This window comes from Plectropomus leopardus, chromosome 2 (assembly GCF_008729295.1).
Source record: "Plectropomus leopardus isolate mb chromosome 2, YSFRI_Pleo_2.0, whole genome shotgun sequence".
Lineage (NCBI taxonomy): Eukaryota > Metazoa > Chordata > Actinopteri > Perciformes > Serranidae > Plectropomus > Plectropomus leopardus.
The window spans coordinates 16,211,227-16,232,897 of record NC_056464.1 but is presented as its reverse complement, the minus strand read 5'-3'; the positions used below and the strand labels follow the sequence as shown (position 1 = coordinate 16,232,897).

Below are 21,671 nucleotides of genomic sequence, written 5' to 3'. Positions count from 1 at the left end.
CTCTTGTAACAAGGCGGGGTATTGCTTATTTGTGTAGACAAGGGTTTATTTTTTTCATTTTTGTCATCTATATTCAAACATGTATCAACAATGCTCTGCAGTGATAATTCGATACCACCACAGTTTTTTCTTTGTGTGGAGGAAAATGTTGTGTATTCAGTACATCATGTCATAGGTACAGATGTATCTAGTTCTCATGTCCCTTTTGGCTGTACCATCATTTAAAGTAAATGGTGGGCAGTACTTTGTGGCTCAAATACAGTATGACAGATAGACGCTGTGACATCAAGTCATAACAAAATATATGCTAAGATATCCTCAACAACACATTGTAAGGCAATTTACCCCTATCTTACTTCAAACTAGGACAGAAACAGAATAATCGTTTCTCACCAACAGCCATCCTGTCTCTCCAAGATGTGTGATTGGAGCCAGCAGGCCATGCCTTGATTTGGAGGCTGTGCATGTTAACCTGTGGCCCCAGGGCCGAGCGCCGGGCTCCCAGCAGATCGAAAACAAATAAACAAGGCCTGCCAAAGGAGGCGGCGACAGTACAGGCTGTCTCCAGTAGATAAGACAGAACAATTGTCCTTAATAGGCCACAGAGAGACACACACCCATCTCCAGCCCTGCCTCTTTCCACTCCTATCTGCTTGCTGGTAACAAAGGAAACAAGATGCTTTCCCTTTTCTTTCTTTCCTGCAGAGAGATTAGCAGTGCTTAACAGGGGTATGGGCATGAAAATGTGTATTTGAGTGATAATTCAGCAGAGCACGCGCAACTCGTGACAAGGAGCCGTGCAGAATGAGAGGCAACACAATGCTTTTATTCCCCCCTGGGTTGAAACTTGGAGGAGAGGAGTACATCATGTTTGTTTGCTATTTATCGGTCTACGAAAGGAATATGAAGACTTTCTGAACATGTGTTGTTGTTTTCCAGTATTGTCGTCACACCTCAGTCCATACAGATGACCACTGATGTATAATTTGATCATTTTATAATTAGATGTGGCTGTGTTCACAATAAGGATGCACATTTTGTCAAACAAGCATCCAAGACACATTTCATGAAAACACACACAGAGGGAGTACAATACAGTACCACGTGAGCATGTCAAATTGTCTGGGTTACATTTCTTACTTGTCCTGAACGCACTTAGTGGGGCGTATAATAGCAGGCAGAAAAGCCTGTTTCTCCTGTGAAGGCCCTTTTTTGACTTTGACGCAAAAAAGCCTTGGCAGGGTATCGGAATGCCGGCAGCAATGATCCTATTTTGTAAAATTTGAATCATTTCACCAGCACCCAGGTAGAAGGCACCAGCTCACGCCGTAACACTGCCTGAAAGAACATACAAAGATCCTCTAAAAAGAGCGAGTTGGCGCATTATACCCAATGCCTTATGCTGAGCTGTGATGAAAGAAATCCGCCCTGCTGCCAAGTTAGCTCACCTGAAATGAATGCCTTTAAGGAAAGAGGCAGTACTCAGTTCTGTGACAGGAGATAAAATGCTACCGACTGTGATGTTGGAGATTTTAGATGGAGTGAAGTGTGCAATGCTATTTCATACCTTAAAGCTGCAGCAGGTAACTTTTAAAAAATAAGTTTTTGTCATATTTGCCGAAACTGTCACTATATCCCGACAGTAGTACACAAGGCAGATAATCTGTTAAGAAAATCACGTCCAAATGGCTCCTGCTGGTGCTTCATAAGCAAGAATCCATTGTGCAATGAAAACTACCAATCAGCTGGGTGGAGTCTCTAACGCAGTGTCAGTCACTGTTGTTGCACGCACTACATACCCAGTGCACACAGCAGAGACAAGTAATCATAAGAAGAACAACAATGGAAAGCAAGCTAAAAAGAAAGAGTTGAGCCAAGCCCGAAGTAAAGTAAATATCGGGGCAGCTTTTCTGAGGCGGAGAGAGCTACATGACCTGAAAGGATTCAAAACTGATGCAGGCCCAGGCTTGGTTTAACTTTATTTTAAGCTTCCTTTTGTTGTTGTTCTTCATGTACACTGTTGTTTCCAAACGAGGGATGGGCGTTTCTTTCATTGCTGGTGATTGTTTCTCAGCCACTGTGTTTGCAAAGCTCATCCTGATGCAGCATGCTTAAGATATTTAGCTCTACTGAGTGAGCGCATGTGAGGGGGCTGTGCAGCATGTACATGAGCAGTAACTGACACTCGGTTAGAGACTCCATTCTTGTAAATGCCAACAGGAACACCAAGAGGATTCAGAGGAATATGATTTTTTTTTTTTCAGATTATCTGTTGCATATACTACCGCCAGGCTTTAGTTAGACTTTCAGAAAATATAACAAAAAGTTATTTTTAATAAGTTACTTACTGTAGCTTTAAGGCTAGATTTCTGAGCCACTGTGAGCTGAATGGAGCAGAGCAATGTTAGACTTGTGATTGGAGAGGGCATCACACCAAAGAAATTGACCCTAAATTTTTCTCTGATTCTTTCTGGCCAGCTCATCATTGTAGCATTTTGACACCATACAGACCAGCACCTTGCAAGGAAGAAGCAATATATTTATAACTAATATGCGCTGTGCAGTCAACCACAAAAGGGCCAATGTGCTTGACCAAAGTATATATTGCATTTAAGAACAGAATGAGCTGTTCTAGGAGAGAACATGATTAGAGACGAAGAAGCTCACACTTTTGCCTTTTCTGCTCTTTTATCTCCAGTGTCTCTGCATATTTTCAATTTAGGCTGTGTTCCCTCCAGGCACGCAGTATTTAACCACATTATCTCACTTCAAACCGCAGGGATGGTAGCTCTGGATTTGCAATCCTTGTTTGGAATAGGCAGATGCGGAAGAACTTTACATGAAATGTCCACTTATTTTTGGTTGTTGAATTGTACAGGGAAAATAATGTTCCCTTGGCTGTATATTTGCTTCTAAACCTAAATTGGAGAAAATATAAGAAAAAAAAAAAAAAACGAAAAACTTTGAGCAAAGTGCAACTCAGTCCTCACCACATCCATATTTCTATAAACAGCATTTACTTCTTTGCCAAGCGACATAAATCATGTCTTATGTATCATTAATATACATGGGTGTCAATAGGAGACGCATGAATGGAAGAAAAATGGTTCTTCCCAATAGAGACAGAGTTGAAAAATGGGCTGCAAATAGGGCAACAATAGAGTCTTCTCTAGTGAGGCTGCAAAAAGGCATCTAAATCTCTGCTGCCCCCCAGTGGGGACCGGATAAGGTGTGTGTGTGTATGTGTGTGAATGTGTGTGTGTATGTGAGACCATGAATCAAGCCCTGCGATACAGTATGTGAAGTCTTATCCACCTAAAACCTTATATTTTATCGTCACTACCATTTTATGGTGGCTCAGTGTTTACTGAATAACATGAGGAGACATGTCATATTAGATACAGTGCATACCATTGTTAATGCATTGCACATAGTGCTAGTAACGGAACGAAAATCTCCCTATACCTGCAATGATTTCAGTATATTTTTTAACAGAATCTTTGTTTAAAACGTATACAGTATGTACCACAGTTAAAATCTATTGCAGGTCACTGGTGGTCAGGCTGAAAGATGTAAAATAAACATACAGACCCAAGACGACAGATTTTTTCAATAATATTAATCTCTCTTTCATGTCTAATTAAATTGGCTGTTTACAAATTCATTGTGGCAGTGGCAATGTTGATCTTGTGCCCCTGCTGTGGGCCACACCTGCACAGGGCAGTGGAGCACACACACTTACATATGTGCCCTAAGGCAGCGGAGAATATAGATAGACATACACTCTGTGAACTGCAGAACTCACCTAACAGGCTGTCAGACGAATTGTTTGATACAGGGCTGAGGTTCAAGAACCAACGAGCCAGTATCATTTCACACCTTTTTCTTCCTGTCTGCTTTTCTTCCCCCTGCTGAGCTCTCACTGTCTGCCCCTCTTCACACACGTGTCCTCACCAGCCATTTAGACAGGTTTTATCACTAATATTGTAGTTTTACTTTAAAAGTTAATATGGCTTTCTTTGGCTACACATTCTTCTGCAGTAGAAGTGAACAATTTAACGTGTATAAGTACATCTGGCTATGCATCTAAAGCTATGCTCACCCACGTTCATGCATGTTGGGTTTGCCAGTCAACTCGTGCAAAGCAAGGTATGGTGAATGTGTCACGGAAGCAGATCCTCATCATCGGAGCAGTATCAGCCCCAGATACAGAAATGAACAATATGGATACCTTGAGGCTTGACTTGTCCTTTACACATGATAGATGATAGCCACTGTACATTAAAAGGGCACTCGACCAATTTTACGCATGAAGATGAGTTTACTTGTCACGAGGAGTGCTGCACATCCTGAGGAAACAGTTGTATAATGTCATCAGTGACTTGCTCTAAAGCTTTCTAAAGGCTAAGAAAACCCTCTCGATGGTTATCTTAGATTGGGTTCGTGACTTCAAACATTTAACACAAAGCCCATGTAACAAACCCAGGACATTCAGTTTGAAAGGTATAAGCATTTACCAGGCAGGGACCACTGTTAAGTTGTGGAAAATGCATGAACAAGTGTTTTTTATAGCTTGACGAATACAAGGGAATTTAAGTAAGGCTGCACGGGATGCAAAAACACCCCAAAAATTGTGATACAAGTAGCAATTATAGTGAAATGGGGAATATTTGCATAAAATGTTATAAAAAGCTGATGTGATTTTTAACTGGGTCTGTACTGGGGTTGTCAAAAAATTAGATTGATATATATTGACTCTGAATATTTGAAATGGTTTTAATAGTCATTTTCCGCAGTATTAATACTATCAAAACTACACCGCTGCATAGCCTCACCTCCTGTCACTCACTCACAGTGCTGTTTTCTCAGCAGTCGTCTCATTCACTTTGGTTGTATGCTGGTTTGCTTTGATTTTTACTTGCACTTTGTTGCCTTTTGAATGTGTGATTATTTTGAACATGTGCACTGTTGCAAGAAGAATTGTTTTTAAATGTACTTTAAAGTTTCTTTCAGTCTGCTGTTTCCTGTTACTAAGAAAACAAAAGTTGTTATTGTAATTCTAAAGCCTTGATTTACATTTTATGCTGTCAATATCTATTTTTCCCTGTGGTTTTAAAAAATAGTATAGAATATTGATATTTTTCAAAGTATTGTACTAAAGTTAGAAATTCCAGTATCATGACAACAGTAGTCTGCACCAAACAAGCAGGTACCGTTGAAACATTCTTTGTAGGCTGGGGCATCTCTGTAGCACCACATGCTTCTTATGAAATTATATGTTGAGACACATTTTATAAAAACTTGCTGCTCCTGTCATTTGGATATTGCATATAATGTAGCATGTTGCAACTTCAAGAATATTTAAATTAGTTATGTGGTTTTTAGTAAAAGCCAGGATATCTTGGGGTCTGCTGTTTTGAATTTGACCATTCTTTTATTTATTTATTTTTTTTATTTCCACAACTTCATGAAAGTAAAACTTTAGAACTCCAGAAGGGTCCTTCAACAGAGCTGAAATATAATAGACACACCTATGCACCAATGAAAAATGTTTTTATAAATAGAATGCATTTTCTAAATAATGACTCTCAATATTGACTCTCAATAATGACTCTCAATAATAGTGCACTTCAAACCTCACAGTGTTCAAGGGTTTTAGTTATTAGCCTAAATGGGCACAGGACTTATATCTAAGTGCAAGTAACCATAGGGACAATGCTATCTCCCTTATGAAATCACCCTAGCTGAGTTTAAATTGATTTCAACTAAAGCTAAAAAAAAAAAAAAAAAAAAGGAAAAGAAAAAGGGATAATAACTTAATTTCTTCTTTTGACAACTAATAATTTAACCATCATATATGAGGAAAAATGCAATCTCATGCGTCATTCTGTAGAAAAAAATTGACTGTAATTCTTTTCATCCACTTCATTCATTTCCTTAATATATTATTATACCTCATCATGTATTATTGTATGAGTAATTTGGAGGTTAGGATTCATTATGCTTTAAATCTGAGTCGTTTTCATTTGCAGTTTGGGGCTAATGTTCTCCTGCCTTTTCTCCTTTTTTGCCTTTGCGATATACTTCATCAGCATGAAACAGCTCTCTGTTTCAGCTTGCTCAGTTTCTTTGCATGACATCTTCGTCTTTATACTGCTGCCTACATCTGTGTTTGTTTTGGAGCTCTCTCCTGGTCTTGTGTCATTCTTTGCTGTTTATAAGGAGATGCTCATTTGGATAGCACGTAGAGGACAACACCGTGGCTGTCGCTCTGATAGCTATCCAAGTCCTTGATCTCCTCTCCCTATAAACATCATTACCCCACACTGAAAACATACACATTCACAACAGACACACACAGGCACACACACACACACAAGCTGCTCATCCAAATCGGCGCTAACAGATTAGCAGTGATTATAAACAAACATGGAGGATTAATCCTGTGTGCTCTCAGTCTACTTTTCCACTGAGCTAGCCAGGGTAATTACCAAGTGCTAGATTGTTAGTGTAATCGCGCACACACACTCACACAAACATGCACACACACTAGCCGCCTTGGATCGCTACTTAGTGATATCAGTTTCATGCTTTTTTTGTAAGAAAGTTGCAAAGTAACTGAGACAGCTGAAGTGAAAATAGTACAGACAGTGAGATTGTTTGGCACAACTTGGCGTGTTCAAAACTCAAAGGTTTGTTCTTGATAGCTGTTAGGAAAATGCAGAACCATGAAAGCAAAACACATCTTAACATATGCGAACTACAGCTACTGAATATGAATGTAGTCATTAGCAGACGGGGAACTGACTGATTTGCTGACCACTGTGTGTGTTCTTTATTCTGGTCTCGTCTTTTACAATCCAGACAGATTTTTTTACCACACAGTTTTAAAGGCTAAATATGATGCATGGCTCAGCCACATTAGATGGTTTAAAAACCAGCCAGGTGTGTGGCTTCTTTTGTTTGTCAGGTCACCACTTCCCATTGAAATATTGCTTTATTGTTCAGCTCCAGTGTTGCTTCTTTCACTGGCTGCTGCCCTCTTAACTTCAACAATACATTACTTTATTCTGCCTTCGGTTTGACAGTGTTGTATAGCCTCGGGGTGCATAGCCTCTGGGTGCACGACCTGTTGTACACAATGTTGGTGGTGGGGCTTCTCTACTAAATGTTTCCTTTGTGGTGAGATTTTGAAACAATTAGTTTTGCACTGATGTGGAAAAGCGTGTTTCCAGCTGTACTGGACATATAAGAGTGTCACTATGAGAAATTGCAGAGGATTATTCGTTGGTTTTGTGCTTAATTTTGCACCAACTCTGTTCACCCATAATAATGAATGTTGAACACTGCAAATGTAAATGTTTTGCATGATACCGCTTTCCCATTGTTCACAGTTTTGTCTGTACTGTAGGGGTTTTACTTTATCATGATGATGTCAGGGATTTTTCAGTGAATCAAAAAGTCTCAATATAAAGAGACATAATTGATCTTGTTCATGGTGTCCTGTCAACAGTTTCACAAATATCTCTGTTGTAACGGTGATCTATGGGGAAAATGCTTTGTGGGCCAACAGGGGATTTTTTTGATGCAGTACTGTGAGTGGTCACCAAAAATTGGAAACAAGGCTGAGCTGTGTTTCTGGGGGCCTTGTCTGCACCTCTAGATTTAATCATTCTCTTCTTTCGCAGGTTGAGGCCATCCTGGTCAACATTTTTGGTGGGATTGTCAACTGTGCCATCATCGCCAACGGCATCACCAAGGCCTGTCGAGAGCTGGAGCTGAAAGTGCCGCTGGTGGTTAGGCTTGAAGGTTGGAATTCACGCACACACACACAAATACACAAAGATATCCAGCTCCCTACTGCACTCACACAAAACACAATGTGGTGCATCACCCCACTCAGAAGTGTAGACCATTGATCTCCATGTAGCCTGATTGAAAGTGCTTGACCTAATGAGGATCTGATGATGCTAGATAATGATGCTGGCCTCAAGGCTACAATTTAAAACCAAGTTCACACTTCCAGCACTTGTCACTCATCTTGATGAGCTGTTTGCATGACATACACCTTGAGGCAGAGGTAACCAGCATCTCTGACACCAACATGGGCATAATTCAAACAGACTGTGGTTTAGACTGTGGCTCAGCCAATCTCTAATTGAATTAAAAAAAAAAAAAAAAAACAGTCCTTTTATTCATCATGTCTTCAAACTTGTCTTTTGCTGTAGCTTTTGTTATCACTGGGACCTTCTTTTCCTTATAGTCAAAAGCCAAAAGGCTACTATGAAGCTTGCATGAAATAAAGCAGACAAACCCAAGCTACTAATGTCTGATAATGTAGCCAGTTACATTTAATTTTTAAATATATCTCTTTACCATTTTTAAAGTGACAAATCTATATATAATAATGTTACTATACTTGGTAAAGAGCACAAGTGCAGCAGGATTTTAATCACCTTTTTCCTACCTCGTTGTAAACTGTGGAGCCATTGTAGTATTGCTGCTGTACTCTCTGGGGCCTATCCATCTTCATTGTGTCCCTGTAAGAACAGCAGTGCATTTCTCACACGTGTCACATTTTGCTGCACCCGTCATTAGCGCCAACCAGAATAACAGTAGAGATGGCACTGATTGCCTCACCTTTCACCTGTATATGCTAATGAAACCTGTGCAGTTGTGTGTGTGTGTGTGTATGTGTGTCTGTGTGTGTGTGTGGGTGGCATGGCAGTGGTGACTCCTGGGGGCGTGGGGCCAGTTGGTGGTTAGCTTAATTGTCAAGATCCTGCTGAGTGGTGTGTCCAGAGCAGAGAGCAGGGGTGTGTGTGTGTGTGTGTGTGTGTGTGTGTGTGTGTGTGTGTGTGTGTGTGTGTGTGTGTGTGTGTGTGTTAGCCTTCAGCACATCATACTGTATGTCCTCACACACTCTGCTAATATGGTTTGTAGGTCAGGGTGCGTAAGCTGTTTCTAGAACCCACTGTGCACCGAGGCACTACAGTGCAATACAGGCGTGGCTGTTTAGAGCACAAAAGACTGCAGAAAGTTTATCTGTTGTATTATATATGCTGTATATTATTATATTACTGGAGCTTTAACAAGGACAGGTTCCTCTTGACTCTATTTTCAGGCTTTTGAAAATCAAGGGCGTGACAGGAGACTTTGGCCAATCACAGGCCTTTTTAAATAAGGCGTATTTACTGGCAGTTTTTCAAATGCAGATGCGCGTGCACATCCCAGATGGCAAAAGCCTGATTCAATATTGAAGAATCCTGCAGATAGATGCTCTGCTAGCATTGGCATAACAGTTTACACTGCAAAGTAAGCCAAAAAAAGGAAGACAGACCTATTAAAAAATAGTCTTAAGAGAGTCTGACAACACACAATAAAATGTGTCAATATGTGTGAAGGCTTTCAGAGATGGTGAGAAAATTATGCTAATAGTTTAGCCTTTCGATAACTAGAGCAAAAGGCTCATGGTTGCAGCTTTAAGTTCACGCGACAGCCTCGAATCACATCGTGTCGTGCGCCTCTTGGGCTGCCACTACAGACCACCTCACTGCAAGGAGAGAGGTCAGCAGCTTCAGAGATGGACCGCAGACAGCAGCCGCAGCAACATGAATCCAGCCTGCACTAACCCCCAACTCCTGGGAAGTGGACAGTTCCAACTTCTGGCCAGATCCACAAACCTTTGATGGCTGCCGTTACACAGGTTAGACCTGGCTCTGCTGCTGGTCACCAACCTGCTGTGACACCTGGCACTGGCCAAAATCGAGCAACTAGTCACTGATCAAAAGTCCGTCTCCCAAGTTGTTGCACACTCTCCTTCTGGGGAAGAGGCAGGGAGCAAGAGGGAGTGCCCATGGGGTGGCTAGCTAACTCTGGTCTCAGTAACCAGAGACCAAGAGAGCAGGGAAATGAGGGGGACTGGGCAAATTCGCTAAGAGTAACGCTACAATAAAACTGAAGTAAATAAATAAATGTATAGGAAATGCAGGGTTACTCTATGAAGTGCATGCATATGCCCCTGTTTGCCTGGTGAAAGGGGCTTAGGCAGCAGAAAGGTGTATTTTCAAATTCTGCCTTTTTTTTCCTTCCCTTTTTCAGACTTTTGCCTACCTCAGCTATAAACCCAAATCTCACAAATTACCACTGCACAAAACATAATACTGAAACAACACACTGCCAGTTCAAATACCCAAGGTGCAAGCATGTATATGTGCTATTTATACCCACTGTCTGTCTTCATGTACTGACTTACCACGCAGCTGAAGAGTGAGTACACCGCTGACGTGTCGCCACTGAAGTGACCGGATTGGCAATCAAGTCAGACCCTTAATTAGTCACAACACATTTCTCATACCAGGCCATGCGATTCAACCTGACTCAGAAACAGGCTGAGTCCAGAAGGTCACTGCTGGCGTACGGTCCAACCACGTTTTTCCCTGGCCCAGGCCTAATCCAAGCTTTAGCTGTGGGTCATTACATCCTGGGCCGCAGTCTTGTGGAGAAGATTGGTTCAGAATCAATCAGCTCAGCTTGCAAGGCTGACCGCAGGGCAGTGAGAACGGCCCAGCGCTCTTCAACAGGATCAGAATGGATTAACTGGCACACTTTTAATTGGGAAGGCTCTTTTAAAAGGCCTAAGTTGATTACATTGGTGGAGAGTTATGTATTCCCATATGTGGAGGAGAAGGGCCATGTTGTCTAGATGCTGATAGGGTTGAATTAGTTGATAGGGCTGCTTGAAGTGTGGGCTGATAGAGAGTCCAACTAAACTGTGGGCCACAGTATTACCACTTATATTCATGCATTGCAAATTTATGCAACAGATTCAGCAGAATACAGACACACTTGTACACACAAATATTAAAGGTACTGATAGGAGGAGATACATGAGGAAGTACTGTACTGCCCCCTTTGGCCACAGTGTGAACATGAACATATTGCTCTGCGTGGTTGCTGTCTGCCACTATGGAAAAAAAATCCCCTTGAATAGCCCTCAGGGTCCAGGGAAAAAAAAAGGTGACTGCATTCGCTTAACTCTGTTCCCCAGCCTATTGATTTACCGAGCCGTTCCCCAACTGTCTGTCAAACAGTGGAGGCTGTTTTCTCCCTAAAAGGAGATCTGGCCATTTTTCTCCCATTTAATTAAAAAGAGACGCGAGGCCCAATAGTACGGTTGAGATGGCCCTTTCAGTCCCGACAGTGTCATTATAGCTTAAATAGCCATCTGCTGCAGCCGTACACACATAAACAGATATGCATGCACATACTCACAAAGACATATGTATAAAAATATGCACACACACTGGCATTTTTTCGCCTTTTAAATCTATACATTTGCTAATGGTTTAGTTGCAAGTGTATCCAATTTTGCATTCCTTACTGCTTGACTTTCGTACGTCACGTATCTTTTTCTATTTCTCTGCTTCCAAAAGGCACCTGACACAATATTAAAAGGTCCTCAGAGTAAGTGCTTTACACAAAAAACTTAACACAATGATGTTATTTATTAATACAATGAAGCTCTCTATCAGTCAACATGAACGAAAACCTGAATGACTTGATGGATTTTGTAATCTGTCAATGTCATAGGTGCTCTTTAAATCTTATATACTTTGGTTTAATGTGAGCATCTCTGAAACAGCTGTCTAGACAACATTAGAAACATGGAAACTTTAATCAATGGCTGGCCAGCACATCAAAGGAAAAGCGTCTGCACCGTTCAGGAGTATCTCGCTCTGCGTTCAAATGAGAAGCATTTGATGTTTGACACACAGGACGAAGGAAGGAGGAGCAGGCCTCATCCATTTTTAGCTGTGAAGAGGAAAACTCTCACTGTTCGGTACTGATTATTATGAGGATTAACAATCAAAGTCAGAACAAGTGTGATGACATTCAGTGATGAAAGAAACATTTTTTATGCCAGGTATTCAAGGTAACTGGGGCAGGACGCCAAGCCACTGGTATTTTCTGTCATGCTTGCTGTGATTTAAGTTATGTAAAAAAAGTTAAATGTTTATAATATTAACTCAGACTTCCTCAAATTTATCCTCATATTAATCCTGCTCCTGCCTCATTGATTCAAAAGTTTTGGTCTTGCCCATCTCTTCATAACTAATAGTCCAATATTTTTGAAACGTTATCAGGTGCCCTTTGATCCAGTTGCATCAACAGCTCTGTATGGTGTAAGACCGGATACAGTGGTCCTGCCAAGATCAGACACGTGGATTCTCCTTTATCTGTTTCAAACTAGCTTCACCAACTGTTTGATCACATCCAAAAACACAATTTAAAATACGCTAATTTAAATTTTCCAAAAAATATTTGGATGACATCCATCCAAATATTAAAGCAATCAAAAATTTGACAATACTGAATTTTTTTGAAAAGTGCTTACCTCTCTGGTAGGGATCTGCAGTAGTAGTCGGTTAAATGTTGCTACCCTCGCTTGTTGGAACCAGAAAAGACTAGTCGATCAAACTCATAAAAAGTACAATCATATGTGATTGTGTTCACCCAATGAAAATTGCATTGTAAAAATCAGGCACATTTCCTATTTTTTTTTTCATATAGTTGTGATGTTTTTTAGGATAAAGTGCAATGTTCACATTGCACGGTGCAAAATTTTACTATTAAAAATGTATTTAATGATTTCAAATGTCTTGCAGTAATAAGCTCAATGTGTTTTTTCAGACAGTGTTAAACCTCACACATTAAATTGTGCTAGTCTAAGTTTAAATTTCTGTTTAAACATCAGGGAAATTAGGTGCAAGAAACATTGCTACTGTTTGTGTGGTCATAAACCTAAAGCAAAAAAAAAACCCAAAACTTTGTTACATATGTCTTTGTGCTAATGTTATAGGTTGCACCTGTGCTTTTCCTGGTTTGACAAGTCAAAATGTCGTAAATGCAGGACGAGTCATAAAGTCAGCAAACTGACTCCCTAATATTACAATATGTAGCTACAGTTTGGTAACATCAGCCACTACTAGTCATACGAGCCCAAGCAAGGCCCTCTCGACACATATACAGATATTTTGACACACTGTTGACTCCCCTTTGATATAAGGATAAAGGAGCTCACTTAAAGATATAGGTGAAGATTTGTTTCCACTCCTCATTGCCAGCAAACCATCTCTAAAATTGTCCCACCATCTACTAAATCTACGAGTCATGAATTTGTCCATGAAGTGCTGCAGCAATACTAAGTTTAAGTATGAGACAGTCATTAGTTCAAGCAGTGGGCAAGCACAAATTGAGGAGATGATGTCACTGGTTACCAAATGCTTCATTTTACACCTCCACATGTATTTAAATGAGTTGTAAAAATGTGCCCCTTAGAAGGCATTTTTAAAAGAAAAATCTGTTTTAGTTACCTGAAACTCCAAACTTGTGTGTGAACAAGAGGCCAAAACATAGAGGAAAATATAATTTCTCAAAAATATCTGTAAAAATGTAGACAGGCCCTAGGGCTGTGGCAACAAATCCACTCAGTGTACCGAATCGAGGGGTGTGTTTTATTACTCATAAAATCCTCTACTCATTTGTAAAAGATGCTGTTATCTCTTCTACAAAAACTTACAGTCTCACTTTATTGAAAGAGCAAATGTGTTGAGCTAACTTTACAGTCACAAAAACAGATTAGGATCAGTTATTATCAAGCTTTATATTATTTCTTTTATCTTCACCTTACACAAGAACAAGCTGTCCTCCCGATGGTACGTAATGAACCATGAGAAGTACACAGCTACTCTGTAGGTCAGAGACTGTGGCAGAGTCATCTCCTCTCATCAGATCGTGGCGTCACTAAACTCAGCTTGTTAAGACAGAATTAGTCATAAATTTAAGGAACTGCAGCATCGACAGAACTTCTGTGGCGAGAGCCTTTGGCACAGCCTGAAGCCCTATTATCTTGTTGAAATACAGTGGCCTGTAATTGACTCGCACATTAACGTGACACTTTCACAATAGTCACAAGTAAGCTTGCTCATTAGTGCCAAGATGCAACAGAAATGTGTTGTGAAGTGGCAGTATATCACATAGCGAAATATGTAGCGCTGCTCTGTGTTGAACAGTGTGTTTAAGGAATCATAGCTGAGCTGTATTGTAAGGCTCCTCAGCTGATTCATCATCTCATAGTTTGGGATGTTGAACTAACAGTTGTAGGAAGTGGTGGTGGTGTAGGTTTGGATTGAATTCGTTTTCTAGTAGATGCTTGTTTGAAAGTTTAGACCGGTACGTGACGTTAAAGCCAGAAATCTCTTGTAATTAACAGTCATTGGTAGAGATGAATGACCTCAAAAACCCGGGAGATAGTGTATATTGTGATCATGTTCTGCTCTGGGACAGTAAAAATCTTTTTTTGCCCCCTTTTAAGGTCATTTTTTACAGTTAATCTCATGGAGTGTCACTTTAATATGAAAGTCTTGTGATGTGAATGCATTATACCATATGTGTCTGGATCCAGGCTGTGAGTAGGTCTCTGGCAGCACCTAGTGGCTGCAGGTGAACACACACATTTATATATTAAGCATACTCTACACACACACACACATCCACACTTTCACACACACCTAGCGGTGCTGTATCCAGCTAGGCTCTGTCCTTGCCTTTGCTGCTGTGAGCTATCAGTGCTCCCTACTGCTCACAGTGGAACTGCAGTCACTCTCTCTCTCACACACACAAACACACGCATGCAGAAAAAGACCTGCGTAAATACATGTCTCTTCTTTCTCACTCCCACAAATATGTGATTCCCTCTCACACCTTATGTGGATAAAACAGATAGCACAGATTCAGTGTTTTAACGATGCAGCACACTATAGCTTCTCATGAATATTTATGGGGTGAAAATATAGCAGAATGCATGTGGTGTTTACTTTCTTTCAGTGCTATATACACTTTCCATAGGCAGATTTCTCTTTTCACAATATCTCTTGCATTATGTATTTGCCGTGGGCACATATGGCTGCTATCTCTTCAGTTTTATCTCCTGGTATTTTTTTTCTTCAATTTTTGTTGTGCTGCAACTTTGTTTTAATCATCTGACAGATAAGCCCACCAGTATGATAATATGGATCCGTCAATTCCAATAGAGTTCACAGGTTTAAGCGTACAGTACTGCCAGTCCCTCATTATGAGCGACAGCACTGAGACTATAGATTTGTCTGTGGACGCACACGAGAGAGAGCGAGAGAATATTCCATGCACCAGTATTTGATGAGAAAATGACTTGGGACACCCGATCCCCTGTTTATGTGCCAGAGTAAGGTCTCTTCCTGCTCTTATTCTAATTAATTACATTGCAGAATTGATTGTTTGGAGTGTGAGCCTGCAAAAAAAATGTGTTTGGAATGACTTATTATCTGGCTGGACAAAAGAGATGAAATATTAGGCGTTAAGTGGAGCTGGTAATAGAATTCCTCATGAAAGCTCTATTGATCAGGGTGTCCAGGCCTCCGGAGAATTCACATATCATGCAGTCTTAATTACACGCCAGCCAGGAGAGCTAAGGTCAACCTGTAAGTGTCTGAGCATCTGAGCATGCACACACACAAACACACATACACACACAGAGCCCCACATCACATATTTGGCCTGAGTGAGAGCAGAGAGTCACTGATGCACTGCACACATGTGGTAATTGTTCACATTCATAATACACACTTAAAGTAAACATGTGAAAAGCTGCAACTTAAAAGACACAAGTAACTACAGATGAATAAAGGAAAATAAGATAGAATAAAATAAAATCAAATTAATACAATCAAATTTTGAAAAAAGACCAGACAGTAGAGAAGTGATGATACCAGATCAGACAGATTCTGTAAATGACCTTTTCTTTGCCATCATGTCTTCATGTGTGAAATCAGCAAATGCCACATAAACAGCTGGCTTTCGTTGTTTTAGCAGCGTGGGCAATTCTGCTTCATTTGACCTTTTGCTCTGTCTCTTTCTCTCCCTCTAATTCACTGCCTCTCTCCACCATCCATCCTCTCCCTCTGTGTCCTTCCGTCCACTGCGGTGTCCCCTGCCCTGTGTTGTGACAGGCTTGTCAGACTTGTGTTTGGCAGCGCAGTGTGCATCGCTGGGAGGCAGCCAGTTCAGTGTGTAGAGCCTCTGGGCTTCGGAGAGCGTCACAGGGTGTCTTTCTATATATTTTTCTCCCTCTGTCTCTGGTTGGTTGGGGGTCCACCGGGGCATAGACGCCATTGTATCATCCTGCACCTGCTACCCCTGACCTCGCTGCAGCCGGGGGAGCACACACACGCACAAATTACAAGAATCACTGACATTGATCACAGACAAAGCTGCCACCGTTCACCCATAACTCCATCCATCTGTCATCGTGTGGATTTATTTCTCCAAAGGAACTCTTTGTCTTTCACACAGTTTGGTTTTTACATCAGTGCAGATGGCAGATCAGGTTCAACCTTGTTGAGCCATTTTTTGTTATATTTGTTGTTGCATGGTGGTGACAGTGTTTTCGTGTGTTTTTTCCAGGCACCAACGTCCATGAGGCCAAGAGGATTCTGACTGAGAGCGGCCTGCCCATCACAGCAGCAGAGAACCTGGATGATGCTGCTAAGAAAGCAGTGGCTGCCATCAAGAAATAGAAAACTCGAAGTAACCTCACCACACTCTGTCCACCAACATTCATGCAGTTAGAGATCATCACAGTCAGCCTTTTCTTACACATTCAGACCTCCAGGACTTTAAGCCTGTGCACCCATTGGCCTTTTTTTGTTTCAACACTAGCTTCCCAATAATACTTTGCCATTCCAGTGTCAATATCACAGGTTACGAAGTGTGTTATTATTGAAACGCCATACTGAATTTAAATTTTACACTCACATTACTTATGCTGTGTAAATTAGGAACTTTTACCCTCTTTAAAAAATGTCTTTTAATTGGAATAAGTCTTTCACTCTCAGGATTGTCAACAGAATTGTCAGAAATTTGATGGAGAGACAACATTTTGTGCGTTCCATGTTTCTGAGGTGAAAGACGCGGCTTTCTCTCTGCATATTGTGGCATTGTGTGAGAGAGATATTCACTTCTAATTTTGGCTTGAGGTATCTTTAAAGGTACAATATGACTAAAAAGAACAGCCCATTCTTAGAAAATTATTCAGTGGAACTTAGCTAAAATAAAAGGTGGCATTACAGAGCGCAGTTAACTTTTAATGAATCTCTTTTCTTGGTGACTTCATCGTCGATTATTTATCCTTAATCCATCCAATGACTTTTCTGTATATCATACAAAGAAGTACCCACGCTGTGAATTTTGTACATCATGTCTTAATTTTTAAGTGCTCTATGGCAAACAGTGTGTTAACTGCTTTAATCTGTGCCTTTACATGAAGGCCGAAGGGTTTTATAAACTGTCCTGCAGACTCTTTCAGTACCAGTAGTTTCATACTGAGGTGATGAGAAAATCAAAAATACAGTTGTACTTAGATGTTTTTATAATCATGAATGTATATTACCATGATATCTTAAATACAGTGTCAAAACTGTGTATATAATTTGAGAGATTAAAAACAAATATTTCAAGACTACTGTTGCGGTTATTAGTTCACTTCACATGAGTGTATCCTGACAGGGGAAAAATGGAAACAGATGGATAGTGAAAAATGAAAACTCTAATACTTCTACCAGCTTTTTCAGGAGAGAACAAATTAGCAGAATAAATGTAATGTCAGAAGGGGAAAGCAGAAACTCAGCAGTTTCTGCAGTTACGATGCCTTGGAGCTCACAAACCTGACTCACCCGAGCAACAAAACACACAGTCCAGCCTTGAGATAACCTCTGAATAAACATCAGGTGCTTGTTCCAAATTATTTAGGTTCTCTTTGCCAACATCGCTACTGCATTAAAAGTTTTCACTTTAGATCAATTTACTGTATGTTAAGTCTGAGTGTCACATAGTCTAATATGTTCAGTTTCAAACTCGGATAATATTCAGATCAGCAACACAATTTAGTTCGTAAAAAGGATAGTTTATATTAAGAACCAGAAAGAAAATGTAAGAAATACAGCATGCAGCCATTTGTGGATGAGCTTGTTCATAGGGCTGCAGTGAATTATGATTTATATTTATATCTTTATATTTATAATTATAATTGCTACATATACATATATATACACATATACTCTCCTCTCTCCTCTCGAGTGATATGAGTGCTTTGTGCTCTTACTGAGAGTGAAGTACAGATAAATAATGCAAACAATCTGTACTTGAAGCCCTATCCTCAACAATTGAGAAGACAACAGCAGAGGAACCATGATCAGAAAACTCACTATTATGTCTCTTAATCACATAAGACTCACTTCTATAGTGCATTAAACAGTGAAAACAAACAATTCACCATTTTTCTGCAGACCTATACAAACTCCTAAAAGGGCTCCTGGGCATTCAGACTCCTGGTTGAGAACAATTGTGCAAAAATATGCCATACAGCATACTCGTGAGTTACTGTATCTCTGTACGCTTCTTTCTAGCTACAAAAACATGCAAATTATGAGAGGACCAAGAGGTAATGCTATTAGGTTAAATGAGCACTGACATGCATTATTACAATGAAAAACACAGTCATTTAATTGATGAAATTTGACATTTCAAGATTTTTTCACTTACTGTGACTGAGTCAGTCAGTATGAGAGCTCTTAATTAAACAGCACAAGAAAACTAGCATTTACTGTAGTTTCCCTCGTAACGGCCTCACCTCTCACAGTAATGTTCAGATATGGTATTATATCACAGTAAAAGCCCGAAAGGTGTTAATAATGCAATTTATTGTGAAATATTACCATTACATCCTGTGAAATCCTAGAAACAATTAACTGTGTACATATTTTTCACTATTGTGTGTTTTACCTGGTTTTTCATCCGCGAATTTGTACACACATACACACACACACCTTAACTCCTTGAATCACACACCTTCAGTCCTCTAATGAAACTCAAGTGTAAGCCGTCCCAAGAGAGACTTGAGAGGAGCGACTGTCCTTCATAGGCCCTGTGTGAGCACAACAGAGAGACAGAGAGTTGACTGAGACCTATTCCTGTCAGACACACTGACTGTGTGATGGATTATCTGTCAGGCAATCTGAGAGGACGCCCAGACACACAGGATCGACTGCCACCTCCATGAAAGACACACACACAAAGCACTTTTTTTCCCCTCCTCCTGTATGCATCAGGAGGTTTTCTCTGAGTGTCTCTCTGACAGGAACACTCAGAGAAAACTGAGTGTCTGTCTCAAACTGCAGCTCGCCTCTTAAACACTAACTCGTTTTTTTTCTTTATCAGGCAAAGTCAAGAGGACTCCAGATGGGGGCCCTCTGGTAATTGCAGTAGTTGCTACACATCTCTGTTTTCCATATAGGTATAAGTGACGTGCTGCTGTGTATTAACTGCCAGGCGTAGCACAAAGTGCAGCGAGTTATGAGAAATTGTTGGCTAACTACTATAATTTATTTGTTATTTAATTTTAAGCATCCCTATCACCAAGAGTCATCTCAAGACACAAATCCAGAAGTCTGTGGCTCTGAGCTGCACCGTGCCAGCCAGCCAAGCCGTAGAAATGGGCTGAAGGGTTCAATAATTGCCTTATTTCATGCTCTTCCCTCCGTGTGTCAGAAATATCCCCGCTGATGGATTGGACGGAGGAATTTAAGGCTTGTTAAAGCTGGCTTCTCGGGCCCTGATATTGTTTAATTCAGTGTCAAGCTGGAGGTCACGACGAAATCTGCACACTGATTTACTTGGCAAAATTAGTGCCGCTCCTTCATATAAATATAGATGAGGGGGGAAAGAAGCTTTGGAGGTCAGCCTGAAGACTTCTATCATGTAGCCGGCGGCTTTTAACTCAGCTAATACCTCTGGAGGTGAGAGAAAGGGGGTGTTGTTTTAAACGACCCTTTGGGGCGGGCTGCTCCTTTAATTAAGCTGAATTATTATGCCTGGGGAGTTTTATTTTTCACCCTTGGTGGCTCACTTTATTTGTCTTCTGTAATTGTCCATTTTGCTTTCTCAAAACCCAGCATTTTTTTTCATGTGTTTCTGTATTGATGTCAAAACGGTAATTGCCACTTTATGAAGCTGTCTTCAGTGTTTAAGCGTGTTGGGAGAGCTGGTGCTCGTGAAAAGCGTTCTTTCAGACAACTGGGTCAAGGCCGTCTCTCAGGAAGTATTGGATATTTATTGAGTCATTTGGAAGCAACAACTATGAACATATTAGTTCATAATAAAGCAATAGCGCTATGAATTGCCTCCGGCTATTGTATTTCATCTTTCAGGGACAAGGGGTTGCTCAATATTTACAATTTTCTGCCTGCGCATCTGTCGACCAAGCAGTGAACAGATAAGGGGCCTGAGCCCGTGTGTGTGTGTGTGTGTGTGTGGTCGATTCTGTCCTCTGTGTGTGTCAGCATATTGATGTTTCCACCCCTGTGTGCAGCGTGAACGTGTTTATGTGTAAGTTCTTGAGAGCTTTGTATAAAGACGGAGAACATTTTCTTCCCCATGGGATCATTCGAACACAGAAACGTTGCTTTTTTGTTTGTTTCTCTCTTCTTATTCACAGAAATATAAAATGAGAGAGCAGGTCCGGCCTCACCTCTCTGCAGCCGTTATTGTCTTACCACCAGCCTGAAATCATAAAAAATAGTTGCTGACAGGTTTTATGGGGGAAAAGCAACACAGTGTGGGAGAGAGTAAAAACGTCAAGAGTGAAGGAGGAGTAGAGGCGGTCGACAGCGTGCTGCCGTTGAGGTCCTCAGATTTGGCCTTGGCTCGCAGATGAGCAGAAAAATCCATTTCCCTCTCTCCAAACTGTTGTCAGTGTGTCTGTAATTGAAGGACTTGGAATCGATTTAAATTACCTTGGCTGTCTCGAGAAATTGAGCGAAGAGGAGGCAGATTTAAAAAGTTGCAATAAGCAACATACCTCCTGAATCTTCCTTTTTCCATGACAATGTCTTGTTTTCAGAACTGTCTCTGAGCGTCTCTCACAATCAATAAAATTTGAGGGTCTCCTTTAGTTTCAAGTGCAAAGTTTGGACGCAGAAGTTTGGTCTACATTAATTTTTGGGACGTTTTCAGTACAGCCATTTCGCTGTGCTGTCAGCATTCTCATCATGCTTTGCTTTCCTTCCATCAATCAAACCTTAATATGTAGCCTCTTTTTTTTGTCCTAGCACGATCCACATATCACCCTAATATTGCATTTCCCTCTTCTCTTTCCTTCCTTTCTCTTTCATTTTTTAAATTCTTTTCTCTATTCTACCCTTTCTCTACATTCCTTTGTCCCTTACTTTCATCCATCCATCCTTTCTTAATTTCCTGATTTTGCTCACTGTTTCTTCTTTGAAACCTCACACTGCCTCAATTCTTCCATCTTTCATCTTCCACCCTTGGCTTCTTTCATCATTCAAACATCAGTTTATTGGTCCGTTTAACTTTTGTAGCCATGCTAGTGTCAAGGCTAGAGGGAAGGCGATGTTTGTAAGAGGGTTGGTTGGTTTACCACCTTGGTCTCGACTGATAAATCCTAAGAACTACAGGATGAATTGCCAGGATATTGGATGGAGACATTCATGGTCCCCAGATGATGCGTCCTCATGACTTTGGTTTCCTGGAGTGCTACTTTTTGAATGTTTTGACAG

At 40.6% G+C, this 21,671-nt stretch overlaps 1 protein-coding gene across 1 annotated transcript in view; it reads left to right on the top strand.

The window, feature by feature from the left end:
• Positions 1-17,164, top strand: part of suclg2 (succinate-CoA ligase GDP-forming subunit beta) — a 111,805-nt gene extending 94,641 nt beyond the window's left edge. The window contains exons 10-11 of the mRNA XM_042495608.1: positions 7,689-7,809; positions 16,504-17,164. Coding sequence (XP_042351542.1) covers positions 7,689-7,809; positions 16,504-16,616 — 234 coding nt within the window. The 3' untranslated portion in view covers positions 16,617-17,164. The remainder of the gene's footprint in view (positions 1-7,688; positions 7,810-16,503) is intronic.
• Positions 17,165-21,671: the final 4,507 nt, after the last annotated feature.